The sequence below is a fragment of the Eutrema salsugineum genome, unplaced genomic scaffold (assembly GCF_000478725.1).
Source record: "Eutrema salsugineum unplaced genomic scaffold, Eutsalg1_0 scaffold_2, whole genome shotgun sequence".
NCBI classification, from domain to species: Eukaryota; Viridiplantae; Streptophyta; class Magnoliopsida; order Brassicales; family Brassicaceae; genus Eutrema; species Eutrema salsugineum.
Genome location: NW_006256829.1, coordinates 1,957,314 through 1,984,321, shown reverse-complemented (window position 1 = coordinate 1,984,321; position 27,008 = coordinate 1,957,314). Strand labels below are relative to the sequence as shown.

Genomic DNA, 27,008 nt, shown 5'->3' with positions numbered 1-27,008 from the left:
TTGTTTAATGATTACATTTACAAATAATAAAATAAAGGTGTTTAAACGGTTTAAAGACTTAAAAGTTGTGATTGGTTTTTGTTTTTTTTTTCTTTTCTTCTTTAAATTAAAAGAATTCTCTAGTCTCTATTGTAACATGTAAAAGCAAAATCAAACGCAAAGAAAAAAATGGAAACTTTTGCGCCATACAGGATCCAATGACAGAAATGAACAAAACGTAGGTTTCAATAGAAGCCGTTTATTTCATCAGAAGGAAGAAGAGAACAAAATGTTGGGCCTGCTTCATTTATTGAGTTTGTGACTGAAGACATCGATTCTTGACATATTCACAACCTGTCCGTAGCTTTCTCGCCCACTGTACGTGACTACACATTGAGGCAGTACAAACACTTACACATAACGTACCAAAATTATACATTCAATTATCTAGTTGACCTCACATGGCAATTTAAACTTTATTATTGTACCTTTGGTAGACGTAAGTCAATTGAAAGTCCATTTTCTTAAAAAAAAAAAAAGAATATACTTTTTCAAAAGTAATCATGGCCGTTGTAATCATCCCAGGTTCAAATTCACCAAATCACACCACTTAAACATACTAGTAAAAGCTAGGACAACAACAATAAAATGACTACAAATATACATATTATTTATTACATAAAATGAGGCTTGCAGCAATCATATAATTAGATAATTTAGGTTTAGTGCTTTTTTTTTTTACTTTTTCATGGGTTCAGAAATTGTTAGAACCTATGGTTGATTCTATGCAAATTTGCCAAATTAGCTTTGGCAGTTATTATTATGAATGGGAACAAAACTAGATACAAGGACAATGCATTGGATCTAGTACCTAAATCTTAGTACCTTTGTAAATACTTTTTGTGACGTCGAATTTAATAGACTGAAACAATATAATAGAAGCTATAGTACAACTCCTTCATGGTGTCCGATTTCTTAGAATAATCTCTGGCTACTGTGTCTACTTGTTGACGTTGGACTTTCACTAATTTAAGTAGTTTATATCGCATCGATTAAGTGATGTTAACAGGGTCGGGGTCGAGATTGCATCAAATTAGAATGCGAGGCCAGGTCTATAGCCAATGCATCGTTAGAATCCCATGCATGGTGGCAACCCATAGGTTATGGACTAGAGTCACTGATTTTCGTGAGTCCAGTGAATGGTGTTTGGAACCATGCGTGATGTGACTAGCGGATCGATGTGTGTTCTCCAGCTTCAAAACAGTACTAGTGATTTACTAGGAGACTTTAGGAGTACAAAGGAGTAGGCAAGAAATCTTAATTGGCGCTTCATTCTATAGGTTGATATGACAGTGTCTAATTAATACAGCATTACCCTCGTATCATCCAAACTAGATCTTTCTTTTATAATATCATTATGGGCAAATAGAATGTTAGATGTAATCTCTAGCTGAGGATAATCTTTTCGATAATTGTTATTCCAACTCAAATCGAACAAGTTTAACCAAGCTAAAATATATTTGTCAGATTCCTCAAAACGTTGCATGAGTATATTTACCTTCCATATAGATAGATAGATACTTATATAGTAATCGCATGTCTTACAGATACTGTATGTAGTTAAAATTCACACTAACTAAAATAAAGAAAAATATGAAGATTAATACGATGAACAATCATATAATTAATTATATAGATGTAAAGATTATAGAAAGATAGATGAAGAATATAGTGGATTTAACGTCAAGAGATATCAATATAACCAATATATATAGACGCAAGATTTGCGAAAAAGTGACGATAATAAATCCAATAATATATATTATCCGAAAAAATCAGTAATGAAAGCTAAATAAATCTCAAAACAAACCAAAAAAAGAAAAAGAAAATAAAATTTTTTGGGTACATAACATCATTGGCAGGAAGAAAGCATCCAAAACCAACTTTTTAGGAGGTGCCCTCTCCCGTTGGTAACCTGAGATGCAACTAAAGCCTCACATTTTTTCGTACATTTTCCAAAGATACAAAAGCAACGTATAAAACATAACTGTCATTTTTATTTTATCTTCTTTTGCTGTCTTTCGTCAGGGCTAATCTGATAAGCTAATAAGGTTAAAAAAGAATTAATGCTAAAAGTTTTAAAGTCGTGGGAAAAAAAATAAAAATAAAAATCACCCGATTAACACCTTTTTTCTTTCTGTAATGTACAAATTATCATATGGATACATACGCGTGTGTGTATATGTAGAATAGATTGTATATTACTTCGAATAGGCCGAACACGTCTACGTTTGATTATTCAATGATTTTGTATAGAAGAAATTGAACATGTCTCAGTCATTTTAAGAGAAATTAGAAATTGAATTGCAAAGTATTCTGTTCGATATAATAATTATAGAAAAACAAAACGAAAGAGGTTAAGGAACTATCAATTTTACAACTTTAGTGGAAATACTTGGACAAAAAAAATTTCCTCTTAAGAATATATTATGTAGACATTCATATCCATTTCTATTTGTATGGTGTTGTGAAAAGGTATATACCGACGGTATTCTTAATTAATGAATTTAATATTACTTGTATTTTAGTGTGATATTTATTTCGCAACAAAATGAACATGTAATCATATTAATAACATGTAATATTAAGTTTTTATAAACAAATATACACACATATATTCTATGTTTATATTTACAAAAGTTTGTTTATTACGTATTTTAATTTCTCGCATGATATAGTCTTTTTGTTTGGTAGATATTTATACTTGTACGTACATAATTATATATTTAATCATGTATTTTAAAATCCGTATATGAATAATAAGCGATGTATGAAGCCAAAACTCCGAATTGGAGTTTGTGAATTGAATGATGACATCTTAAAACGAAAAGTAGTGCACCATGTTTATTTACGGATAGAGATCGGGAACATAATTAGAAGTGTACGTAGTTAGACTCCTTCACCTAATTGCTATTGTCTGTATCGTCACATTTGATTATACCTGTAACCCGCAATATCTTGTTCAAAAATAAAAAAAAAGTAACCCCGCAATAGCCATCTTCCGATGCTTTCAATATATATACATTTTAGAAATGTTGTTTTTGATGGCAGAGTTGGGCTTGAATCTTCTCATTACATTCAAAGAGGAAGGGAATTTTTCCGTGCCCTCAACAATAAGTCAATTAAACAATAAAAGTGAACTATTATGAATTGTGAATGCCTCTGAGTTTTCTTGCTTAATCATTTTCTCATAGTAGGACTTGGGATCCAAACCATGATATAATGTATCACCAAATCGTCCAATTAATCCTGACATAATCTTGCATATAAAAACTTAGAAACGTTTAAAAAGTATGGGAGCTTTTTCAAAAAAAAAAGTATGGAAGCTGTTTTATGAGCAATTAATGCCAAAAAAAACAAAAAAAAAATATTAAATTGAGTTTTTTTATTTTTATTTGGTGTATTTCCAGTCAAGAATCGAGATAGTCTGCAAATAAAGATTTCATATTAATTGACGCATTCCTAATCATAAATTATGGACGATCTATGTCGTTCGAGAGGAGGATCCGAAAGGATGATTGATTATCACAACAGCTTAATATTCATATATATGAGATATATTATAGTATTAGTATGTTCCACCACGTGTACGGTCAGTATGTTAGGAAACTTGATGCTTAGCTGGAAACATCGTGTCCGCAAACGATCACTATTACTCGTCAAGTTATACTCATATAAGTCATAGTTGCGATTTGCGAATATGGATTCACTTTTTCATATACAACCCTATGTATAATCGGCCAATCGGGTCAACTTCCAAACCGAAATTCAAATTAATCTGCAAGATCCATAGAAAGCAACTTTTTTTCTTATTTATAACGTCTACAGTAATCTAAAAAACCATATTAATATTTGTAGATGATAAAATTCTCTAACTCATACGGTCATACCTAATATCGATACACATAACATATATATTCTACTCAGTTGGATCACCTTAGTCTAAGAAAAGAAAATATACAAAATATATATTGTTGAAAAATAGCTAGTTAGTATAATGGTTAGTATTAAGTGTTAACAATTGTAAGAGGTAAAAAAATAGTATATAGTAAAATACCTTTCGGGTACATACATTGATGGTTATTTTACCTAATTTACATATTTGATTTATGAAAATAATTGATATTTTAATTAACTTAATGTACAATTATTATTTTATTTTAATATACTGGTAATTCCATTTTTGTTTTAATTTACAAATTAAAATGTATTTAATAATAATTATAATAATTATAATCATAATAATATTAATATTAATTGAAAGAAATTTAAAATAGATTTAAAATATTTTTGGTTATAGTAGGAAAAGAAAAAGACATCTATATTTAAAATAAATAAATATTAAAATATATTGTGAGTCAAAATTAATTAGATTTGATGACAAAAAAAATTAATTAGAGTTTAATTTTTTATCTTTAATAAGATATAAAATATTAATAGAATGATTAATGGTTTTTGTCGATAACAAGTAAAGGTGAATCTTAAAAATAGTTCCCAATTAATAGTATCAAAGCTGAACTTAAGGGTGTTATCGTAATTGAAGCTGACCCACTCATAAATGCAACTATATAAAGAAGGTTGATGAAGCAGCTTAGAAAGGGTGTCACAAGTCTGAAGCTTTAACATCGTCTCTTCCATAAAAACAAACCTCTTTCAAAACAGTGGAAACACTTTTCCATCTTTTAGTTCCCGAAAGGTATCGATTCCATATCCTAATTTAAATTTTATCCATCTTCTTATAGCCATTCCTGTTTTCTTTTTTACATCTACTCATGTGTATGCTCATTCTATACGTATCTAATTATAATATATCCGCAAATGATCTTGAACGTAAATATCTTTTTTTCTTCTTGAACGTAAATATCGATTATAAGTTTTTGTTAAGGATTATGATTTATGATTTGTGGTCGGCAGTTTTTAAAAAGGCCAAAATGTCAATGGAAAAGCCACCGTTGGCCTCTGGTTTAGCTCGGACACGGTCGGAGCAGTTATACGAGACGGTGGCCGCAGCCATAAAATCACCTCACGGCTCCATGGACGCTAATGGTGTGCCTGCGACGGCTCCGGCGTCTATCGGTGGTGGTGGAGGAGGGACTTTGTCGAGGAAATCAAGCAGGAGACTGATGATGGGGGCGTCTCCGGGGAGGAGTGGCGGAGCCGGAACACACATAAGGAAGTCTAGGAGTGCTCAGCTTAAGTTTGAGCTAGAGGAGGTTAGCAGCGGAGCGGCTCTGAGCCGAGCGTCCAGTGCATCGCTCGGACTTTCGTTTTCGTTCACTGGTTTCGCTATGCCGCCGGAGGAAATCTCCGACTCCAAACCGTTCAGCGACGACGAGATGATACGTAAGTCGTCGTGTGAACTTTTTGTTTTTTTGTATCACTCTTCTTTTCATTGCATAAGGGTATTTTCGTCTTTGTCACTACGGTGTTCCCATACTGAGAGGGTAGTTTGGTCATTTTAGGAATGCAATCAATGATACAATAATAATGATAACAACGGATATATGATTGGCGTGCGTTGCTTTGCTTTTTTGCATGAGAGTCGGATAAATTATTAAACAGGGACGCAAACTATTGGCCTTCTATTTTGTTCCACGTGTTCTCTTTCTCGTGCAACTGAAACTTTCCACCACTTATTTTCTTTACACTTTTTTGATTTTTCTTCTCTTTTGGATTTTTCATTTTATTTTATATACTCCGTATGTAATGAGAAAGCATTAAAAGATACATATATATATATATATATATTTGTTGTATTAGTTCAAAATCCAATCCCCCAATATTTATATTCCCCACAAAGAAATTAAACCACTAGAATAGTACTAGTTTCTTTTGTCAGTCCTAATTGTTTGAAATGATAATTGCTTTATTTTTAGTATGGACCTAAATGCTATAACTTTCGAGTGCAAGCAGATATTTCACCAATTGTGTTTCCCTTTACAACTTTGCAATTCTTGTCGGAAATCCACATGTTTTTTGAAACAGTCATACAGGAGCAAAAATTTGGTTTTCTTCCATAGATATGGGCATTTTCCTTAATTAATTAGTTTGCTTACAAAAGTACAATTTAATATTGTCAAAGATGCATGCGGCGTAAAAACGTATAATGGGTAGATTAAAGTTTAAAGTATGCATGTTCTTTTATCATGTGTTGATATTTAGCCAATCTGAGTGTTGTTTTAAGAAGTCACCACTAGTGATTGTCACCACTTATAACGCTTTCTTTTTAGCACGAAACCACTGATAACGCTTTCTTTTTTCGACAACGTTAATTTACATTCACTAATGATGCAGTGTTATACGTTTAGTGCATATATAGGTAGAAAACTAAATAATTAAATATAAAGTAGCGAACAGGATACAATAAAATAAACTAAAAACTAAAGTGATTTTGTAATTGTGATTGATTCTCCAACTTAGCTACTTTTTATGGCTAGGTAGGTAAAAAATAGGTGAGAAGTAGTCAATCTATCTCTGCTAAATTAGTCAAAATTGTGGGTCCACAAGTTTGGAGTTTTTAGGTGTTTGAACTATTGGTATCTCAGTGTAACAAATGTACCTCAAAGTCCAAATCTCCCAGAAAGACGGTTGCTAACAAAGATTGGCCAACTAACAGTTACACAACGTATACTATAAAAAGCTCAATTACCACTGTGTTTTAGGTGTTGACATTCACATACTTTTACAAAACTTCACTCACTGAGTCACTGACCTCTTTTCCTTAGTTTAATTAGTAATGATGAATCAACGGAATTTCCTAACTGTTTCAGCGGAAGATATTGAAGCGGGAAAGAAGAAGCCTAAGTTTCAAGCAGAACCAACATTACCCATCTTTCTCAAGGTAAAGTGATAATTTTAAAACCAGACAAAGGGAAACAAAAATATTGGGGGTTTTTTCAACTAGAAGTGTGAGAAATTGGATTGAAATAGTTCAAGTGCTTTCATGCGTGGGATTGATCACTTTTGGTACTGATCTTCTCTGTTTGCACAGGCACTGAGAGGAGATCAAAAGAATATCACACATTTGTCTCTATCTCTGTGTATCTACTTTTCATCAGGTTCAAGTGTTGTACAGAATCTCATCTTACATGATATTTATGTACAAGACTTAAAGTAGTCTCAATTAAGTCCTGTTAGAAAAAAAACAAAAATTAAGGGGGGAAGTAGTGATAATGTGTGATAAGATCTCTGAAAATAGGTTTCATGAGTGAGCTAATTAATCACAAGACTTAGTGGTGGTTTTATGAATGTGATGCAGTTCAAGGAAATTACATACAAAGTGGCGATAAAGAAAATGACTAGTAAATCTGGAGAGAAAGAGATATTGAGTGGGATAAGTGGGAGTGTGGATCCTGGTGAAGTTCTTGCTCTCATGGGTCCTTCAGGGAGTGGCAAAACATCTCTTCTTAGCTTACTCGGTGGTCGAATCTCTCGCTCCTCTACCGGAGGCTCTGTTACTTACAACGACAAGCCTTACTCTAAATACTTGAAAAGCAAGTCAGTATTTTTTGGCCCCTAAAACCCTAAATTATCTTGCAAGAATACACATGAAGACTTAACAATTGGTTCTTGGTTTGGTTTGCAGGATCGGGTTTGTGACTCAAGACGATGTTCTGTTTCCTCATCTTACCGTGAAAGAAACGCTAACCTACGCTGCTCGTTTGCGTCTACCAAAGACTCTTACGAGGGAACAGAAGGAGCAACGAGCTTTTGAAGTTATCCAAGAGTTAGGTTTGGAGAGGTATATATGTTGCATCGATCTTTTAGAGAATCCAAAACATAACAAAATAAATCTGGTCTTCATTTTTAATAACTTGGATCGTTTGTTGCAGGTGCCAAGACACTATGATTGGAGGAGCATTCGTGCGTGGTGTATCAGGTGGAGAGAGGAAAAGGGTTTCTATTGGAAACGAGATTATCATTAATCCCTCTCTGTTACTTCTCGATGAACCAACTTCCGGTTTAGATTCCACCACTGCTCTTAGAACCATCCAGATGCTCCTCGACATCGCCGAGGTTTGTTTGTTTTGTTTCAAACAATTTGTATCTCTACTCTTTGAATGGTTGTCTGAATCTTAATTGTGTTTGGAACAGGCGGGGAAAACAGTGATCACAACGATACATCAGCCTTCGAGTAGGCTTTTCCATAGATTCGACAAGCTGATTCTACTGGGAAAAGGAAACCTTCTCTATTTTGGGAAATCATCAGAAGCTTTGGTTTACTTTTCTTCCATTGGATGCTCTCCTCTTATCGCCATGAATCCTGCAGAGTTCTTGCTTGATCTCGCAAATGGTAACACCAACGATATCTCTGTGCCTTCTGAGTTAGAGGATAGAGTTCAAGTTGGCAATTCAGGCAGAGAAAATCAAACTGGCAAGCCATCTCCTGTTGCTGTTCATGAGGTAATCATGCACAGAACAACAACATTTTTTTTAACAATTACCGAAAAACCAAATTAAGTTTTTGATATGTATTTCGAACATTCTAAGCAGTATCTGGTGGAGGCATACGAAACTCGAGTTGCAGAACAGGCCAAGAAGAAACTAACGGATCCTGTGCCACTGGACGAAGAAGCTAAGGCTAAAGACTTTCGTCTAAAGCGACAATGGGGAACGAGCTGGTGGGAGCAATACTGCATACTCTTCTCCAGAGGACTCAAGGAGCGGAGACACGAATACTTCAGCTGGTTGCGTGTCACACAAGTTCTTTCCACTGCTGTCATTCTAGGTCTTCTCTGGTGGCAGTCGGATATTCGGACTCCAAGAGGACTACAAGATCAGGTACATTGTTATCTTTTGGTTTGATAAATTTTGGTTGCTATGCACACTCCAATATCATTCTTATGCCTTTCTTTTTTTGGCAGGCCGGTTTGCTCTTCTTCATAGCGGTTTTTTGGGGATTTTTTCCGGTTTTCACAGCTATCTTTGCGTTTCCGCAAGAGCGAGCGATGTTGAATAAGGAAAGAGCAGCGGATATGTACAGATTAAGCGCTTATTTCCTAGCTCGGACCACGAGTGATCTCCCTCTCGACTTTATTCTGCCTACTCTCTTCCTTCTCGTCGTCTACTTCATGACAGGTCTTCGGCTCAGCCCATATCCCTTCTTCTTGAGCATGCTCACGGTTTTCCTTTGCATCATTGCAGCTCAGGTATATTCAGATCGAGAAAAGATTACACATTCTTATAATGAAAATATATAATCGAAATGCTGATTGTGTTTTCTCTTTGCTAGGGACTCGGACTTGCTATTGGTGCAATTTTGATGGACTTAAAGAAGGCTACGACTTTGGCTTCAGTAACTGTCATGACATTTATGCTCGCCGGAGGATTCTTTGTTAAGGTATATCCTCTGTTTCTTGAATTCCTCTGTTTTCGAGGGCCTCTGTTTTGAAGTCCTCTGTTTTCGAGGGCCTCTGTTTCTTGAATTCCTCTGTTTTATTAATTTCCCCTGTTTCCTCTGTCTTATTAAATATCCTTTGTTTCTGCTGATTTGTCTCCCGCAGAAAGTACCGGTTTTCATCTCGTGGATACGCTACCTATCCTTCAATTACCACACGTACAAGCTTCTTCTTAAAGTACAATATCAAGACTTTGCTCAATCCATCAACGGGATGAGAATAGACAATGGACTGACTGAAGTGGTCGCACTGGTTGTCATGATTTTCGGTTATCGCTTCCTCGCTTATCTGTCTCTCAGGCAAATGAAGATCACAACATAACCCATTTTGCACTAGTAACAAAATAACTGGTCGTGAAAGAAGCCTTGATTGGATAAGTGATCTGTCTTTAGTTTGTATTAGTATATCGAAATCTAAATTGTTCATGTCTATTAACAAGAAGAACCTTATTATATAAGGTTTGATCATATCTTCTCAAGTCCTAATCATTTATAGATTTTGTGGATTTACTATCAGTATTCACACTTCACTAACGCCGTTGTAAGCTCGTGATTGGCTAATCAAGTCCGATCTGTTTTTAGTCCGGCCAATGATTCAGTCCGAACCTGATTCAATTCGAACCGGATTTGGCTCTGATGTAACATCTTTTTCTTAGAAATAGACATAAATTTTGTTTATTAACCATTGAAAAAAACGTCATTTGTTAACATGAGAGTTAACCCTGTATGTCCTGTAACGTTTTAGTGGTTAATTGGGAATTTCTGTATGTCCTGTAACGTTTTCAGGGCACAAGGATTATGTTCTGCAATTGCATGGTCTCCAGATGCTAAGTGATGAAATCTCTAATTTGAAACATACATTAACTTGAAACTCGTACAGTCATTTCAAAAACGCATAAACACACAATACAATATCAGAAAATCAGGCAAACAGAGTTTTTTCCACACACTAGATAGAACAAGAGGGCAGTACCCATCAATGTTCTTAACTAGTTTTACTTTTAGTTGAAGCTAAATCAGGATTTAGTAACCAGTCCTTTTCCGCAATTCAATTCTTATGAAGATGCGTAGAAGAAAACAGAGGAAGAAAAAACCTTGGTGAAGGATGAGCCAAAGATGAGTTGCCTGTTTGCAGCCAAACGGATGGTATTAGAAGCAATCCTTTAAACCAAGAAAACTCAATGTCCCTTTTTGGGACAAGAACCATCTCTTCGTTTGGCTGAAACATAAGGGACAAGACAGAAGACCAGTTCACCAAAACCTGTCTTGTCCCCGTTTGCTGATCAGGTTTTGAGATTGCAGCAGCCAATATCCATTGCTGCTGCAATCCACTTGTTAGGCATGACCATGCCACCAAGAGAATGGACCGACGAACTTAGAAAGTAATCCATACTTGTAACTTCTGATCCCGAGAAATTTGGTCCGTTGGCTTCTCTAGATGAGTTCATGGTCCCGTTTTCCGGATGAAGAGTTTCAGAATTCTGAGAATAGCTCGGCTTAGTCTTCTTAGCCGCATCATCTTTCTTGGTGTTCAAGAAACGCCCTCCGGATCCTCTAGGACGGCGCATAGCATGGAGATGGCGCGAGTGATGCATATATGGCTGCTCTAACATCATAACATAAGGCAACATTTGGGAATGCATATATTTGCACATAAGTATCAAACTATAGTTTTCAATATGTTACCTTACGGCATCTGCTCATTTCATTCTTCAGAACAGCCTTAGCACGAGACTGGCGTCGCCTGATGATTCCATGGTACTGTTTTGAGTTCACATAGATCGTACCATCTTCTTCAGTCTCCATCTTCAGAGGCAGCATTACACGGCCAGGCAACATCTGAGATCCATAGGCTGAAACAACTCCATAGTATTGTTCCACATGAGGATGCTTTGTGTAGATCTACAAGAAAAACATAAGTACAGCAAATATTCAGGAACAAAACAAAAGAATTGATAGGTCTCTGAACATGTTCCACTGCAATAAAACCGCACCTTTGGCTGAGCAAATCCAAACTCGAAACTGGCCGTTTGCATCGTGAAAGCAACTTGAGGCTTTGACACATCTCTTGACCTATTTCCACCACCTATTTAAAATTAGAATACTAATTCAAATTACCTTGAAAACATATATATTCATTCAGTAATGTGCAAGAAACAAAGAGGTATATTTGAAGAGCAAACGAAATATCTTCTTGCAAGCCCTTGATGTGTGTTTACGGTTTTATAGTCTATCACTTTTACAAGAAGCACACTTGGAGAGTTCTGAATTTGACAAGAAACAATCCAGAAGCTTCCATAAGAGATTTTTTTACCAGGTGAGGAAGTGAAGAGAGTTGCAGATCTTTGTTTATCGACACCTTGCTCTGTCTCCGGAGTAGCTACTTTAACTCCGGAGAATGAGTCAGAAGCGTCTCCGGCGTGGCTCTCCGCAGTCAACGGTGGAGATCCAAAAGCATTCCACCAATAATTATGTGGAGGCGACAAAAACCCTTCTTTCTCCTTGCAATAATCAGTTTGCATAGCTTAATGTCCAAAGTCCAATGAAAAATGAAAAGATCTGCTTGGAAATATCAAAAAGTCAACAAATAAGTCCTCTCTACGACTCTACCAGTTAAATCGAATCGACATACGAAACATTAATGTGTGCATAACGCTATAACAAGATCTCCAATAGAAACTCGAGGACCAACATAGAAAAAGATGAAGAAATCAAGTAAAGCACACTGTAATTGGTCAACTTCAAACAGACCAAATCTTACAATAACAATCCAAATTGGGATAAAAAAAACACTTACGCAGATGGAGTGAGAATGAGAGAGAGAGAGAGAGAGAGAGAGTGAGAGAGAGAGAGAAGCTTCAGATTCCTATGTGTTGGGAGCCATGTCGGTTCCAAAAAAGAAACAAAGATTGAGAGAGAGAGAGAGAGATGGGTGAACAACTACAAATGTAATGTAAACTATAGCTTCATCTAACCAATCACCTTCAACTTTCATGCTAGTCTTTTTAATGTTAAATTAATTAATTTTTATTAGGTGACACAAAAATGGACAAAATTATTGCTCTTGTTAACTCTAGCGTTGGCTTGACGTGCTCTCTCCACAAGCTACAATGATCCCACTTCAAATCACTTTCATCCCCCAATCTCCATTATTATATGTAATTGTACTGGATTGTCGTCAAGTTCGGTTTTTGTTCCCATCTGACCAAAAAAAAAAGAAAAAAAAGTCAAGCTCGTTTTTATAACAAAATAGCTACACCAAAATTTAGGCAGGTGCCATTTTACTACAATAACTTTGTAATTCTTTGTCTGATTCCATAATATTTGACTACGAAGCTCTAAACTTCATCTCAATTATGGAATGTCTTTGAAAAGGTTCAAAAGAAAAAAAAATATATATATATAAACAATGGAATGGCTTGTGCACTTTGTCCTTTGATTGGTGGTTACTCGACAAAAGTTTTTTTAAAAATAATAGAAAAAAAAAACAACTCCTTTCATTTATATCAAAATATTCAGTCGAACAAATTAATATAGATCGAAATGATAAGCCCAGTTATTAAAGGCCCAAATAAAAAACACGAGTTTCGTAGATAAACGCTTAACCCAGGGTTTAGTTTGATTCTTTTCTTTTGAGGATCTTCTTCGTTTACTTGATTGCCAAGCTTTAGATCTCAAAGTCGTTTCTTCTCCGCTTCTTCTCGACGCCACGGTGGTTCTCACGGGAGGCGAGGTTACTTCCCGGATGAGTTTCGGTGTTAGTGTTAAGTTTCTTATCTCTCTCTCTCTCTCTCCAAAACCCTAATAGTCATTCGCGTCACGCCGTCACCGATTCCTTTCGATTTTATTATTATCGCTTCTCAATTCTCCATAAATTCTCCAACCATATCATCTTATCTGTTCTTTCCTTTTACTTCTATGATATTTATTTTTGTTTATATAGTAACAAGATATACATGCATATTTAATCTTTTATTACTACATTAGCTCATACATTTCCCAAACGAAATCATAATATTTAACTATTTTAATCAGTCATTATTTCTTATTTTGTAATAACACATAAAGAGATGACAAACAAAAGAAAGTAACAAATAAAGATATGCATTAGCTTTGAAATCATTTTTTCCATACTAGTTTCCATTGAAATTTCTTGTTTTGGATGCATTTAAACTAACGTTTTTGAATAGATTTTTTATAGTTCCAAAAATTTCAGTGTTTAAGAGAAATCAAGAAAAATAGTAAATAGTAAATTAAGAAATCAAGAAATCAAGAAAAATAGTAAATAATGTTCGATTCGAAGTTTCTAAAAGCATCATACAAGAAACAATGAAGAAAAGTACACCATATCAAATTATTGAACCAAATGTACCCTAAAAGTGCATGTCAAATCAGCCGGCTTAGAGTTTTGAGTGGCAGCAAACTAGAAAAATATATGGATTGCTTTATAGTAAGCTTTTTGAACTTTAAAAAGAAGTTTTAGGTATTAGCTGGTTTATAAAAAAAAAACACATAAACCATTTTATGAAAATCAAACTTATAATCATATGCTATTTAGCACCTATGGCCGAAAAGATTTTAACATTTGGACCATAAATTTTATATAAAAATGAAGGCCGCAAGCCCATGCTTGTTTTGCGTGTTTTGTGTGGGCTCACGGCCAGCCCTATATTGCCAATGATAATCTCAACTAAATACGGTGTTTCATTCAACTAAAAATCTCAATTACATACGCAAATAATAGTAAAGAAACAATTAACATTCCATTAATTAAGTTGAACAAAGACATAGTTTAAGACACAACCAGAAACATGTCAAAAACTTGACCAAGACAACAACTTTATTTCAAGACACAACAACAACAGAAATATGAAATGAACAAAACACAACAACGATAGAGACAACAACAACTTTATTTCATGACACTTAATTTTCTTCTTCGATATGATATTGCTTCTTCATTAGGCATCGTCGGCACCACCAGACTTGCTGTTCTCCCCTTTACAGATCTTGATGTCCTCATCGTCATCGTCATCAGAAGGTTCCACGTTTAGGTTGAATCGAGATGTCATTGTGGGTAAATGAGCCTCGTCGCAATTTTCTTCAACTTTTGGATTATCCTCGAACCATTGATCCATCAAATAGATGCTTCCACTTCCCATCAGGCTAAAACTATTCTCTCTCCATTCAGACGCAACATCCGAAGCGCTCGGCGACTCGTTTCCCATAAACGGCTCGTAGACACAAGGGAAAGGATGTCCCGTATAACCTAACTCTCTCCCCATGCCCATAATCTTCTTACTTGAATATGATATTAATTTCTCAATCTCGGTTTGGGAAAGATCATCAAGTTTACGACCATTATGGATTTGGAACATGAGATGATCCATCTCCAACTCCGTGATTACCTTCCGACAATTGGCTAGTTTGTTCTCAACCTTTTTGGTATTGGTCCTGATGAACGACTCTTGATCCTCTGCCTTCTGGTTCCTCTCGATATCGGGTAATGAGTAAAACCGCTCGATGAGAGATTCAGCCACCTCGTGAGACGGCCACACCACCAACCTGTTATCATCACGGCTGAAAAAGATCAAACAAGCACTCATATTACACAAGATGGTTAGTTCACCAGCTTTTTTAATCAGTCCTTGCATCCTCTTCTTGTAAGCGTTTTTTCTTGCCCTTTGATTCCCGATCCAAGCAAACTTTAGCTTTGTTCTTCCCATGACCTTCTCTTAGTAGTGCTCACTAAGATTTGTATTTATTTTCCTTTGTGGTGTTGAAAGAGACTCCTGCACTTGTGGTCTTATATAAGAGTCGAGGATAGGAGATAAGGACACGAAAATGGTAATATTATAACATAATACATTTATAGCCTCACATGTATATTTTTCACTATCACAAAATATTATTATTTTATTCGGACATAATCAACGACCACTACATTTCCAAAATATTTAAGTAGTAAGAAAATTGTTTGCTTGATTATTTTGGAAACATATTTTTTAAAAAGGTTATTCTAATTTTTATGCTCCACTTTCTCTTTATGAATTCTCAGCAATTTTTTTTGATAAGGAAAGTCCTTTACAATTCTATATGACTCCATTTTTCTAAAAAAAAAAAGTCAGCTTGATTTTTTATTTAATTAAATATCAATTTTTGAATGCGAAGTACAGCTGAAGGGAAAGGGAAAAAAATAAAAGAATAACGCAGCTTTTCCTCGACGACACATTAAATGTTAGTTAATACTGTACTTAAATTGTGTGGACAACTATTAAGAGCGACTGGAAGTCTGGAACTTGTAGTTTGTGGTTTATAAACGAATATTGTTGTTGTTTCAATAATTCGGATTCAAATTTGAGAACGTGTGTGTGAACATTATAAATCACAACAATGAAAGAAGTATAGTATTAAATCAAGAGAAAAAGTAATTACTTTTTAATCCATATACTTTGCATGCAGCAAATATATAACACTTCCTTAATCATATAGAGATAGATAACAAAAGCCCCGAGATGTGACTTCACCAACTCGCAGAAAAATCTTTTGTGCATCACAACGGTTAGACGTCTAAAAGAACTTGCTGATGTCAAACCATGTGAAAGTCTTTTGAAATAGTTAAAAACTTAAAATAATTAACAGTTAATTTATGAATTCAATGAAACATAAACAATGCTCACAACTAGCCGTATATTCGTATTTTAGACAAAGTGGAAAAAGCAACGAAAGTAATATGGGTCAACAGTTCAAAAATATTAAAATTCCGATTTGAATGAAGCATACGTTGATGCTCACAAGTTAGAAAGGTCGACAATTCACCAATACCTATTTAAATTGATGATTTTTGTATAACAAATTTTTAGAAAAATTTAGGTCACACAATTAATTGCTTTACATTTTAGACATATATATATACATATAAACATTTTGATATAACGTTTATTTTTGTTAATAGTATTGTGATATGAACCGAGATGGTAATCTATTGACAGGCATTAATACAAACTACTAGACTACAAATTACACCGTTACACTGTTTTGTTTTTGATCATTTTACCGGTCTTCTACTAAATAGTTTTTAGTTTTGATAAATATTAAAGATGTTAGGTAGTTTTGATAAATATAAAAGATGTTCGGTACTTTCAACTCAATCTCCTATAAACAAGTATATGTATAGACATTAAAAGCAAAACACAATTCATAACAACAAAATATCTACTATACATTACATGATATTAAACTGATAAAAGTTAATATTAACACAACAAATTACAATACTACAACCAAATCTCAGATTGAAATAGATGCATAACATATCACGAATCTACAACGATAAAAATGTAAATGTAAAATTTAACATAACCTATCTAAGTAATAACATATAATTTAAGAGAGAAATACTTACAGTGAGTAGCTGATGAAGATATTTCAATGAAAACTTCTTTTTAAATTATTCGATTTTGAAAATTTTGATATGCTAACGAACACCCAGAGAAAAAGCGGCGATAGAAAATAAATAAAATTAGGTTTAAGAAAGAATATTGTATTTCACATATATATAATATATATAGGTCAAAGCCCATAAATATAAAGCTCATATATATAAAGCCCATATATATAAAGCTCAAAATCCATACGAATATTTTATTATATAAAGTTAAATGATTGAAAATTAAGAGATTTTTTTTTAATAATCCGGATATTTTGGATCAAAACCCGTAATATTCCAGGCCCGAAACTATAATATGTAATATTAGTTTCGTCCTAAGAATTACTCGAAAAATTACCTCCTCCTTTTCATATAAATGTCTAAGCCATCGTAGTAGAAAATATATTGAGCAGCTAAAAAAAAATCAGTATTTTACATATTTGAGGGATGATTTCGGCCAAATGTTTTTGCCAGTTTTTTGAAAATTTATAAATATCAAAGAATCTCAGTCATCGATCTAACAGACTGAACAGACCATAGAATACACAATTAAGTTTGTAATAAACATGAGATACGGCTATGACTTAGAAATTCAAAAGTCGCAAGTTATAGAAAGAAAAAAAAAGAAGGCGATTTGATCATATTTTATCTTTAATGAAATTTTTTGTTTGATTTGTTAAAACAAGATCATAATTAAGGTCCAATTAGACTTGGATTCGCTCGCATCTATGCCCACTTGATTAATTTATTGGTTTCGCTTCACTTAAGAAATTAACATATAGTATATGTTAGCCTGTTGACAAAAAAAGATGCATATGTTTAAACCTTTTTTTGTAAATAAGCAAGAAAAAAAGATCATCAACTAACAAATGTTTAGAGATTAAACGTATTCCAAATGATTGATTAACGCGCGTGACGCGTCTAACAAAATGTGAAAGTTATTTATACGCCACTACTGGTATTTGTAATCATGAGTAAAACCACCCTACATATATATACTCATATCTAAACGTTGACTCTCGGAACTTCATCATCGTGATGACCAAAAACAAACATTATCACACCTTTTCTCGTATACCCATCATTTTCTTTAGATACAAAAAAAGAAAATCGAAGCTTTATTAACATCCGAACCGCCGCAATGAATTCGACGGCAGTGCCAGCTGACTCAGACCGCTGGCTATCAGCCACCGATAGGATCGGTGGATTCGCTTACGGGCTCGGTGTCTCCGTTGGTATACTTCTCCTAATTACCACAATCACCCTCACTTCTTATTATTGCACTCGAAGCCATATCTCCGCCTCTCCCACAACCACTCCAAGGACAAGACGCCGGCAACTTAGACAAACCAATGAAACTTCGACACCTGGCGAAGAACGGTTTTACTTGGACGGTGACGATCAAAACGACGACGTGGTGGTGGTGGTCGAAGTCTTGGGGCTAAACGAGGAGGTGATCAAGGGTTTTCCTAAGCTTCCTTACGAAGAGGCTCGTGTGAGTTATAGCTTGCAAAGGGATTCGACTACGACGTCGTGTTGCTCTATATGTCTTGCCGATTACAAGACCACCGATATGGTCAGGGTTTTGCCCGATTGTAACCATTTGTTCCACGACAAGTGCGTTGACCCGTGGCTCAGGCTTCATCCCACGTGTCCCGTATGTCGTACGTCTCCATTACCATCTCCGGCGATGACACCTGTCGCCGACGTTGTTCCCTTTTCCCGCCGGCCCATGGATATTTGACTTAATTAATTTGTCCCGTTTCTTTCATATTTTTTTTTTAATTTTCTTGTTGATTCTTGTTGACATTTTTTAGAGTATATTATCTTCAAGCTGTACAGCTACAAGCAATTTTAGTGATCTATACTTGAGACAGATTGTAGTTTGTAATGTTAGCATGTTTGAGATTATAAAATGTTTTGTTAAATTATACGTTATTTATATTTTGATATATCAATGATTATCTTTCAACTTGAGGAAGAAAATCAATTTAATTAATATATTACCTAACACATGAAAACATTTTCTGTTTTCTTAAGGACTTATGATGCTCAAGTAAGTACTTTGACCACGAATATCGGAAATTATGAAAATAAAATTCGGGAAAAAAGAGAACAAAAACGGAATGTTGTTCATCATCACTAGTATTGAAATTTATTTAATATTTAACTATATATTACACCTTTCCTTTCACCAAAAAGAATTAGATAAATAATACGGTTCGTTATTGAGGGATAATCAGGTGGTACCATTCACACAGAATAACTTGCTCAAAGAAATCTAGCCGTCCGTTTTTCACTTTTTCAGGTACTATGACCTAGCTGAAAGAACGGTCCAGATCTCGCCTACATTCCTTGAGAATGTATATAGAATCCAACAAGATTCCGCACTCTACTCTGCTCTCCGCTTAACCTCGTTTGGCTTTGATCATCATCATCTGAAAGAAAACCCTTATAGCTTCCATCAATGATGTCGAGAATCTCGATTCTTCCTCTCGCTATCTCTCTTCTCCTCTTTGTTTCTACGATTGTTCGAGCCACCGATGTCCAATACTGTGGTACGCTTCGCTTCTCCTCGCCATTCCTCTTCTCCTCTTGATGCCTCTCGTGGTTAACTCTTGACAAGACAATGATTAATTGAGACCCGAATCGAGTCTATTTTCGCTTATTACTCATAATTGATCGTTCCATAGTGAAAATTCGATTGGGAACCTCCGAGATCTTCGTTTTCTCTCCCATCTTGATCCTGCGCTGATTTTTAATGATGAATTTGTTTTGTAGAGGAGAATGAAGAGTATGAAGTAAAAGTGAAAGAAGTTAATATATCGCCTAATCCTATAGCTCGAGGCGAGCCAGCTACGTTCAGCATCTCTGCAAACACAGGTTGGCTTCACTTTACTTTTCATTACTGTTCTAACACTTTTTATCTGTAGATTTTGGGGTTACACTGAGACCAATGACACAAAGTTGTTTCCTTTTGATTCGTGTCTATAGCTGATGATCAATGTGCTAGTTATGATAGAAAGACAATGTGATTGCTGCTGAGGGTTGTAGTCAAAGTGTCCTGCTTCTAAAGTAGATTGATTTCGAACAATCCGTATCTGATTTCGTTTTTTTCTTTCTTTATCAAGGCCGTGGAATTTCGGGTGGGAAGTTGTTGGTTGAAGTTTCATACTTTGGATGGCATATCCACTCTGAGACACATGACCTCTGCACTGAGACAGCTTGTCCTGTAGAAACCGGTGATTTCTTGGTTGCACACTCTCAAGTTCTTCCCGGTTATACTCCTCCTGTAAGTTCGATTTGCTTTGTTTCGTGCTTTTGCTATTCCTTTTGAAGGATTCTGCTGCATTTGAATGTCCAAGAACCGGAAATATGACAGATTCTCTACTCTTTATCTATCTTCCAGGGATCATACTCGCTGCAGATGAAGATGATTGATGCGCAGAAGAAGGAGTTAACGTGCATTAGATTCTCCATCGACATTGGATCCAAACCATCCGTGGCCGATATTTAGAGCAAATTCACCAGTCATTATTTGCCACTGTATAGATAGTTTCAAAATTTGGGTTTTGTTTTCTAGCTTTACCAGTTATGTTAGACCTGGATTTGATGATCTTCATCATAGATATATAAATACATGATTAGTGTTTAGTGTTTACTGCTTCAGTCATCATATCAACCAGGTCTCATGGCGTCAGTCAAATGCTTGGAACGGTATAATTGACGATTCCTTAACCACCATCATTAATTAAAACTTAACCATAATGTAATGCAAAAAGTAATCAGAGTAAGTATATGATTTAAATAGTAAAAATTGACTCATTCGAATTCGCTAGCTAAAGCTGAGCTACTTTACTAATTTGACATCATTGCACGTCTACCGAATTGTAAAAGACAAGACAGGCATTATCATTTTAACCGGACTAAAAGAAGGAAATAGACTTCAAAAATCAATCGATGACTCTTACCAGAATGATTTGTATTTGTTTTTTAATTTTCTTAAAGCTCCATGATAGCATCTTCCTTTTTTGTTTTTTGTTTTTTATCCTCTGGCAAATTGGGTTGATTTGGTAAAATCATTACTCATGAGTCCTTTGTCTATGTGATTGAAGTGTGAGTTTTATCATCTACATTATTGTAGCAATGACCCAACCAAACAAAAAACTTTTTTTTTTTGTTGTTCTGAATAAAACCCATCAAGAAAGACTTTTGAAAGCTAACCCAGAAAGTGGCTTTTGAATTTTTTTTTCATCAAAACTGGGTACCCACACGCTAACCAAAGAAGAAACCTGAAAACGAAAAACCCATTACGTTTTGTTTTTTTATCCTCGTGCCCGATCTTATCTTTGGTTTGATCTTGATCGGAATTCTTCTCTTAACCTCTTTTCAGATTCTTGAATTGGGGTTTTCCCAACAAAAGATCCATTTTTTGGTTGCAATGAAGGGAATGAAGGAAAGATTGGCGAAGAAAATCAAACTCATCACCATTGTTACGACCTTGAAGCAAGGCCTAGCTCTTCATAAGAATAACATTGATCGCACAATCCATCATCTAAGAGACGAAATAGTCGATGAATCTGGTCAAAGCAGAGGTTGTGTTACACCAACGCTACTAGAGCTTGAGGATGTGGCTGTGGATGTGTCAGAACAAGAAGAGAATCTTGAAGAGGAAAGAGGGATTCTTTTGGAATTTGAAGAGAATTGCCCACCTGGAGGAGAAGACTCGGTCGTATTCTACACGACGGGTTTGCGAGGAGTGAGGAAAACGTTCGAAGCCTGTAGAAGAGTAAGATTCTTGTTGGAGAATCACAAGGTGATGTATAGAGAGAGAGATGTTTCGATGGATTCAGAGTTTAGAGAAGAGATGTGGAGGTTGCTTGGGGGTAAAGTTACATCTCCGAGGCTGTTCATTAGAGGTAGGTACATTGGAGGAGCTGATGAAGTTGTGGCATTGAACGAGAACGGGAAGCTCAAGAAGCTTCTTGAAGGGATCTCACTGGTTGAATCGCCTTGTGAATGTTGCGAGAACGAAAGGTTTTTGATATGTTCTAGTTGTAATGGAAGCTCAAGATTGATTGCAGATCATCGTGACGAAGAGTCTAGTAATGATAAGATGTGGACGAGATGCAGAGAATGTAATGAGAATGGGCTTGTCAAATGTCCTCTTTGTAGTTGAAGTTATAGTAACTTTTGGGTTTTAAACTGGTACAATGTGTGAAAATTTTCATGCTTGAAAACATTTTCATTGATGTTTGTGTTTGGTTCCTGATATAATGATCCGCTATAGAATAAGTTGCAATTGGACTGTTGACTTACTTGTTTGTCAAAATATCACAGCAATGAAATAGCAACATTTCATCACTATCTAAAAATAGTTTGAAAAAAGAGAAGTTTGATAATGCATTCGAATTTAAAGTGCTTCACTATTTCATACACTAAAACTCTGTTTCTCTCTCTCTATCTCTTAAACCCAACTTCATGTCCACTCACACATCCTTTGAGATGTTTCTCTTCTTTTGTAGTATAAAGACTTTTTTGGGGAAGTTAAAATTCTCTAAATCAGGCGTAGTAGACTGATACGAGAGGGATATCAACGTCATTGTCATCGTTATCCTCGCAAGCCACCACAACATCCAAGTGACGTCTGTAAGCAGGCAATTCAACCTTGGCAACTTCTCTAGCGAGATCCACCACTCTCCTGTCCATCCTCTCTCTATGCCTTGGGAACATACTGTTGTACAGCAAACAGCTTCCGCACGATATGCTGTATGCTTTTAGTTCTTTCTCTTCTAGCCAGTTTAGCAACTCCCTTAGAGTTGGGTTTCCTCGGATTACCCATCGGTCCCAAACCGTCCAGCTTTGGTCTTGGTGTTTCACAACTTTTGGTGGAACCGGCTCAGCCATGGAGAAGAGTGGAAGTGCTAAGTTTGCAAATGTGTTTCTGTAGTCTTCCACTGTGTGTGACCCGTCTAAAACCTTGTACAGCTCAAGGCAAACAAAACCTGTTGCCATAGCCGTTGATGTTGCAATTGCAGGTATGATTCTTCCAGCGATGAACTTGGCTTTAAGCTTGTCCACCTCGGGAACGCTGTAGTTCCTTGCTCTCATGTTGGCTAGCCCAGCGATCATATCCATGTGGTAGTTGCTATCGTCGTCCTATAAACAGCATAATGTTAGTTGCTCCCATATAATGCAAATACAGGAAATTGAAAATAGTTGGGATACAACTATGACTCACCTTTTCGAACTGAATTGGCTTCATCCTGAAGTCCGGCTGCAAGCTCAGCCTGCACCTCTCTAGGTTTGCGATTAGTTCATCGATTACTGCTGCATCATCGACTGAAGCTGTAGACAGAGTTGTAGCCTTCTCGTCTGTCACAATCTTTGCATCTTTCCTTGGCTCAAAGTCGGGGACTATCACTCTTTCCACAGCCTCGGCTAGTCCGGTTGGGGCTTTAGCCCAGTCAGGAGTAGGGATTCCGAATGTCTCTGCACGTAAGATAGCTGCAGCCATGACAAAATTGATATGGCTCAGGTCCGTTGAGGAGAACTGGAGCGGACGAGGGAATCTCTTTGGGGCAGACCAAAATGGAGCTCCAGTACTCGTATTAGCGTCTTCAGGGAATGTGTAAATCAACTGCTTCACACGGTTGACGAAGTAATCTTCAAACCTGTAAGCAAAAGCTTATGTTAAGAGAAGGCAATAAAATATACACAGTCCCGAAATATGGGTTCATATATACCATCAGAGAGTACCTTAGACGAGCCCAGGTTACGCAATCCTGGAAGGAATTGCACTTTTCTTTCTCGAGGCACTCAACAACACGTCCCAGAGTATCCCTAGCTTGAGCATCACCAGCAGTCCTCATCGCATTCATGTATTCATCAGGTTTTGAGAGGTAAGCATTAACTTCGGCTGGTGTTTTCTCAAGCAGACCCTCAAATTCTGAGCGCGCCCATGTTAAGCAATGGTCAATGTTATGAGGAAATGAGTGGACAGTGCACATCGGAGCCTGTTTCTCTGGTGGGTCTCTCGAGGCACCATAATTCTCAGTCAGATGAGGGATTACCATCTGTGTGTTGCATTTTGCACCTAGAGTTCCTGACTCGAGGAGAGGCTTCTGGAAATACACACACCTTGAATCGACATAAAGCCTTGCAGTGACATTGTCCAGTGCGTTGACAACAACTGTCAAATTCTCCCAGAAGCTGTCGTCAAAGACATTCTCAGTCTCAGGTCCAACACGGTTTTGCAGAGCATCAATGTTGAGACGCCAATTTATTCCCACTGCTGCTGTTGCGGCAACAGTGGATTTAGCCTGTCCGATGTTCCAATCTCGGAAAAGAAACTGACGACTCAGGTTGCTCTTCTCAATCACATCATCATCGGTGACGGTAAGCTTCCCTTGAACACCACATGATACACCCATCAAAGCCAAGTTCTTTAAGAACTCACACCCAAGAGCACCAGCCCCTACAACAAAAACTTTGGCATTCTCGAGTTTCTTCTGAAGAGTTGACCCAAATACAGAGATCTGAGCATCGTAACGGCTATTTTGTGGTCTAAACTCTGATCCATCAAGGGGTTCCTTGGGGAGTGACTCCACCGAATCAAAGTAAAAGAACTGCACAAATAATGCAAACTCATTACAAGATTACCAAGAACAAAAGAAATACTACTAAAAAGACTGAACAGATGCACATCTTGAAAATTCAAACAGAAATGGCTTTACCTGAAAGATAGGATGGAATTTCCCAGAGCATGCCTTGACGACTTCCTGTCCAACAATGCCACCAAACATAGCAGCCATGGGATTCAGAACAGCCCTGGATCCAAAGGCCAAATGCCGCAATAGTTTAGAGTTGACATCTTCCAACCTTGCATCGCCCAAACTCCCGTTAATGTCAATTGCAATTTCCACTAGTTTCTGAGCATCTTCTTCTGAACCAGCAAACGGAAACCGGCCTGCTTGAGACGAAAACCTATCAAGTGCCTGGAATGCTAAGTGAAGAAGAGGTGGCCGGTCGAACTTCGCAAAGTCACTAAGAAGAAAGTCGCCTGGATTATTAATTGCTTCTCTGAGCGGTTTAAAGTTCAGCACCTTTGGTTGTTTAACCTGAGTCACAATCCCACCTTTCATATATGTCCCATAGCTAGTGGTATCTTCGTCAAGGACAAACGAATACGGCTTGACATTTTTTATCTTTCTTGGTTTTCCATCATTTAACTCTGTCATCCCCTCAACTTCGGAAAACACTACAAGATCTCCATCCTCAAACTCGAGCCTCTCATCATCGACACACGAAACAAAGGCAGGATTTTCATTGCTCACAGAAGCGATGATGCCAGAGTGCGGTTCCTCCCCATCAACATCAAGAACAGTAAACTCAGGTCCAAAATCACAAAACAATGACCCAAACAAGCCCCTAACGTCAGCCTTGATGAATGCAATAGGAGGCTGGTGACTATGACAATAATCATCAAACTCTGTCGCTTTCTCAAAAGAGATATCCACAAATACCGCGGCCTGCATCACAGACAAACAAAAGAATTTAGCTAAACATTCTGTACTTTTGTACAGAAAATTGCATTCAGGAGTCATGATAGTATTATTGACAAGTCGATAACTAGAAGGAGAAAAAAAAAAGAAATAAATCAAATAGATGGAAAGTTTGGATACCTGGTAACCAGAAAGCTGCTCTTTGGTTAACTTCTCAGTCAAAGTTGAGACAGCCACGGCATTGTTGAGTTCTTGCAACTTCTGAACAGAAGCAAGTGCTCTGTTCTTACCAACATCCTCCTCCGAGAAAACAAAGTTACTAGACAAGTCCCATAGCTCCACCACATTTTCATCGTGAAGGGTCACCGACTTCACACCAGCGAGAATAATATTCTTGGCTGTATAGTAAAAGAACTTATCATCAGAAAGAAGTAAATGAAGAAGACAATATACAGATATGTCATTACAAAAAATCGTGAATGTACATTAAAAGCAACACAACAAACAATAAACCTTCCATGCATATGATGCCACACTAAAAAATCAGGGAAACAGGCTAAGCTACCAGTTGCACAAACTCAATTTCAAGTGCCAAATCTACTGGTAAAGCTAGCACACAAATCAAGCACTCAACCTAGCGAAAATACGCTTAGAAACACTCATAATGGGGGTTATTTTTCCTCTTCTAGTGGAAAATCGCAACAATTATGAAACGTTCATATCTAAACACAAGCACAGAAGCTACACAAGCTTGAAGCTCTTTAACAACAAGCACATAAGTGACATGCAAGACGATTTTAACAGCGTAGTGAGCAAATTAGGAATGAGAGTTAAATAAAAAAACGTTACCAATCTCGACACCAAGGCCTTGCATCCCTGAGATGAGAACATTGGAAGCAAAAAGCCTCCTCATGGTTTCGCGTCCGTACACAGCGAGCTGTCTGCTATGAAGATCTTCATCGATCTCGTGATTGTTGGAGTTGTTACCAAACGCCGCCATGTTCAGCCGCGGCTCGTCACCACTGATATTGCTCAAAGCGATGTTGGAGTTAGAGGCGAGAGTCGCAGAACCATCAGCAGTGTGATCGATCCGTCGCTTCTTCAGCGGCGACGAAGCAGATGCGAGACTGTTCTCCTTTACAACGAATGGTTCCATACAGTAACTGAAGAGAATATATATATTTGTATATCAAGTAAACAGAAGAAGAAGCTTCGAATAACAAAGAAATGAAAAAAAAAAATCGGACGAGAGGTTCCTGAAACCTAATCGATGAACGAATCTGCAGAAGAAACGAGAATCGGAGCAGAAGAAGATGAAACCGTACCTTTTGGTGTTGCGGAGAAGAAGAAGATCGGAGGCGATAAGCGGCGAATTTGTTGAAAGTAAAGAGAGAGAGAGCGTAGGCTTTGGCTTTGTAGTCTGTGTAGAAGCGGCGATATATGTATAGCAAATGGAGGGATGATGGGCCTAGAAAACATTGCAGAATCAGCCTGTGTGGTAACATTTTTATTTCTTTTTTAAAACGGACAACTTTGAGATAATTACCAATTTTCGAGATTCCTATTTGTAAACTTTTCTTTTTTTGGTTTGATTAAAAGTTGTAAACAGGTTGATTAAAGTTTAGGAAAACACAAGTCG

The 27,008-nt window shown here is 36.5% G+C and overlaps 7 protein-coding genes across 9 annotated transcripts; 4 read left to right on the top strand and 3 right to left on the bottom strand.

Moving 5' to 3' along the window:
• The first annotated feature begins 4,636 nt into the window (after positions 1-4,636).
• On the top strand, positions 4,637-9,966 carry LOC18017201 (ABC transporter G family member 22). Its single transcript, XM_006399062.2, has 11 exons — positions 4,637-4,735; positions 4,954-5,382; positions 6,810-6,880; positions 7,298-7,536; positions 7,625-7,780; positions 7,872-8,055; positions 8,134-8,442; positions 8,533-8,820; positions 8,904-9,188; positions 9,272-9,379; positions 9,543-9,966. Exons 2-11 carry the CDS (start codon positions 4,971-4,973, stop codon positions 9,756-9,758), a joined length of 2,268 nt encoding a protein of 755 aa, XP_006399125.1. The 5' UTR covers positions 4,637-4,735; positions 4,954-4,970; the 3' UTR covers positions 9,759-9,966.
• A 319-nt stretch (positions 9,967-10,285) lies between these two features.
• On the bottom strand, positions 10,286-12,324 carry LOC18017200 (nuclear transcription factor Y subunit A-10). Of its 3 annotated transcripts, XM_006399061.2 has the most exons (5): positions 12,234-12,324; positions 11,751-11,995; positions 11,431-11,522; positions 11,123-11,338; positions 10,286-11,037 (listed from the first exon to the last, which is right to left on the bottom strand). In XM_006399061.2, exons 2-5 carry the CDS (start codon positions 11,956-11,958, stop codon positions 10,720-10,722), a joined length of 834 nt encoding a protein of 277 aa, XP_006399124.1. In that variant the 5' UTR covers positions 11,959-11,995; positions 12,234-12,324; the 3' UTR covers positions 10,286-10,719. The 3 variants fall into 3 exon arrangements, with proteins under 3 accessions (XP_006399124.1, XP_024011163.1, XP_024011164.1); XM_024155395.1 differs by lacking the exon at positions 12,234-12,324 and having other exon boundaries at positions 11,751-12,118; XM_024155396.1 differs by lacking the exon at positions 12,234-12,324 and having other exon boundaries at positions 11,431-11,509; positions 11,751-11,829.
• A 2,073-nt stretch (positions 12,325-14,397) lies between these two features.
• LOC18017199 (MADS-box transcription factor PHERES 2) lies at positions 14,398-15,162 on the bottom strand. Its single transcript, XM_006399060.1, has one exon. The coding sequence runs from the start codon at positions 15,160-15,162 to the stop codon at positions 14,398-14,400; it is 765 nt and encodes a 254-aa protein (XP_006399123.1).
• A 2,844-nt stretch (positions 15,163-18,006) lies between these two features.
• On the top strand, positions 18,007-18,609 carry LOC18017198 (putative RING-H2 finger protein ATL71). The gene has a single exon (XM_006399059.1). It carries the CDS (start codon positions 18,007-18,009, stop codon positions 18,607-18,609), a length of 603 nt encoding a protein of 200 aa, XP_006399122.1.
• Positions 18,610-19,209: 600 nt separating this feature from the next.
• LOC18017197 (putative phosphatidylglycerol/phosphatidylinositol transfer protein DDB_G0282179) lies at positions 19,210-20,410 on the top strand. The gene is made up of 4 exons (XM_006399058.2): positions 19,210-19,423; positions 19,647-19,748; positions 19,997-20,157; positions 20,275-20,410. Exons 1-4 carry the CDS (start codon positions 19,333-19,335, stop codon positions 20,380-20,382), a joined length of 462 nt encoding a protein of 153 aa, XP_006399121.1. The 5' UTR covers positions 19,210-19,332; the 3' UTR covers positions 20,383-20,410.
• A 734-nt stretch (positions 20,411-21,144) lies between these two features.
• Positions 21,145-22,068, top strand: LOC18017196 (uncharacterized protein At5g39865). The gene has a single exon (XM_006399057.2). The coding sequence runs from the start codon at positions 21,307-21,309 to the stop codon at positions 22,042-22,044; it is 738 nt and encodes a 245-aa protein (XP_006399120.1). The 5' UTR covers positions 21,145-21,306; the 3' UTR covers positions 22,045-22,068.
• Positions 22,069-22,184: 116 nt separating this feature from the next.
• Positions 22,185-26,778, bottom strand: LOC18017195 (ubiquitin-activating enzyme E1 2). The gene is made up of 7 exons (XM_006399056.2): positions 26,695-26,778; positions 26,219-26,532; positions 25,550-25,767; positions 24,602-25,396; positions 23,625-24,493; positions 23,107-23,539; positions 22,185-23,024 (listed from the first exon to the last, which is right to left on the bottom strand). The coding sequence occupies exons 2-7, from the start codon at positions 26,523-26,525 to the stop codon at positions 22,428-22,430; spliced, it is 3,219 nt and encodes a 1,072-aa protein (XP_006399119.1). The 5' UTR covers positions 26,526-26,532; positions 26,695-26,778; the 3' UTR covers positions 22,185-22,427.
• Positions 26,779-27,008: the final 230 nt, after the last annotated feature.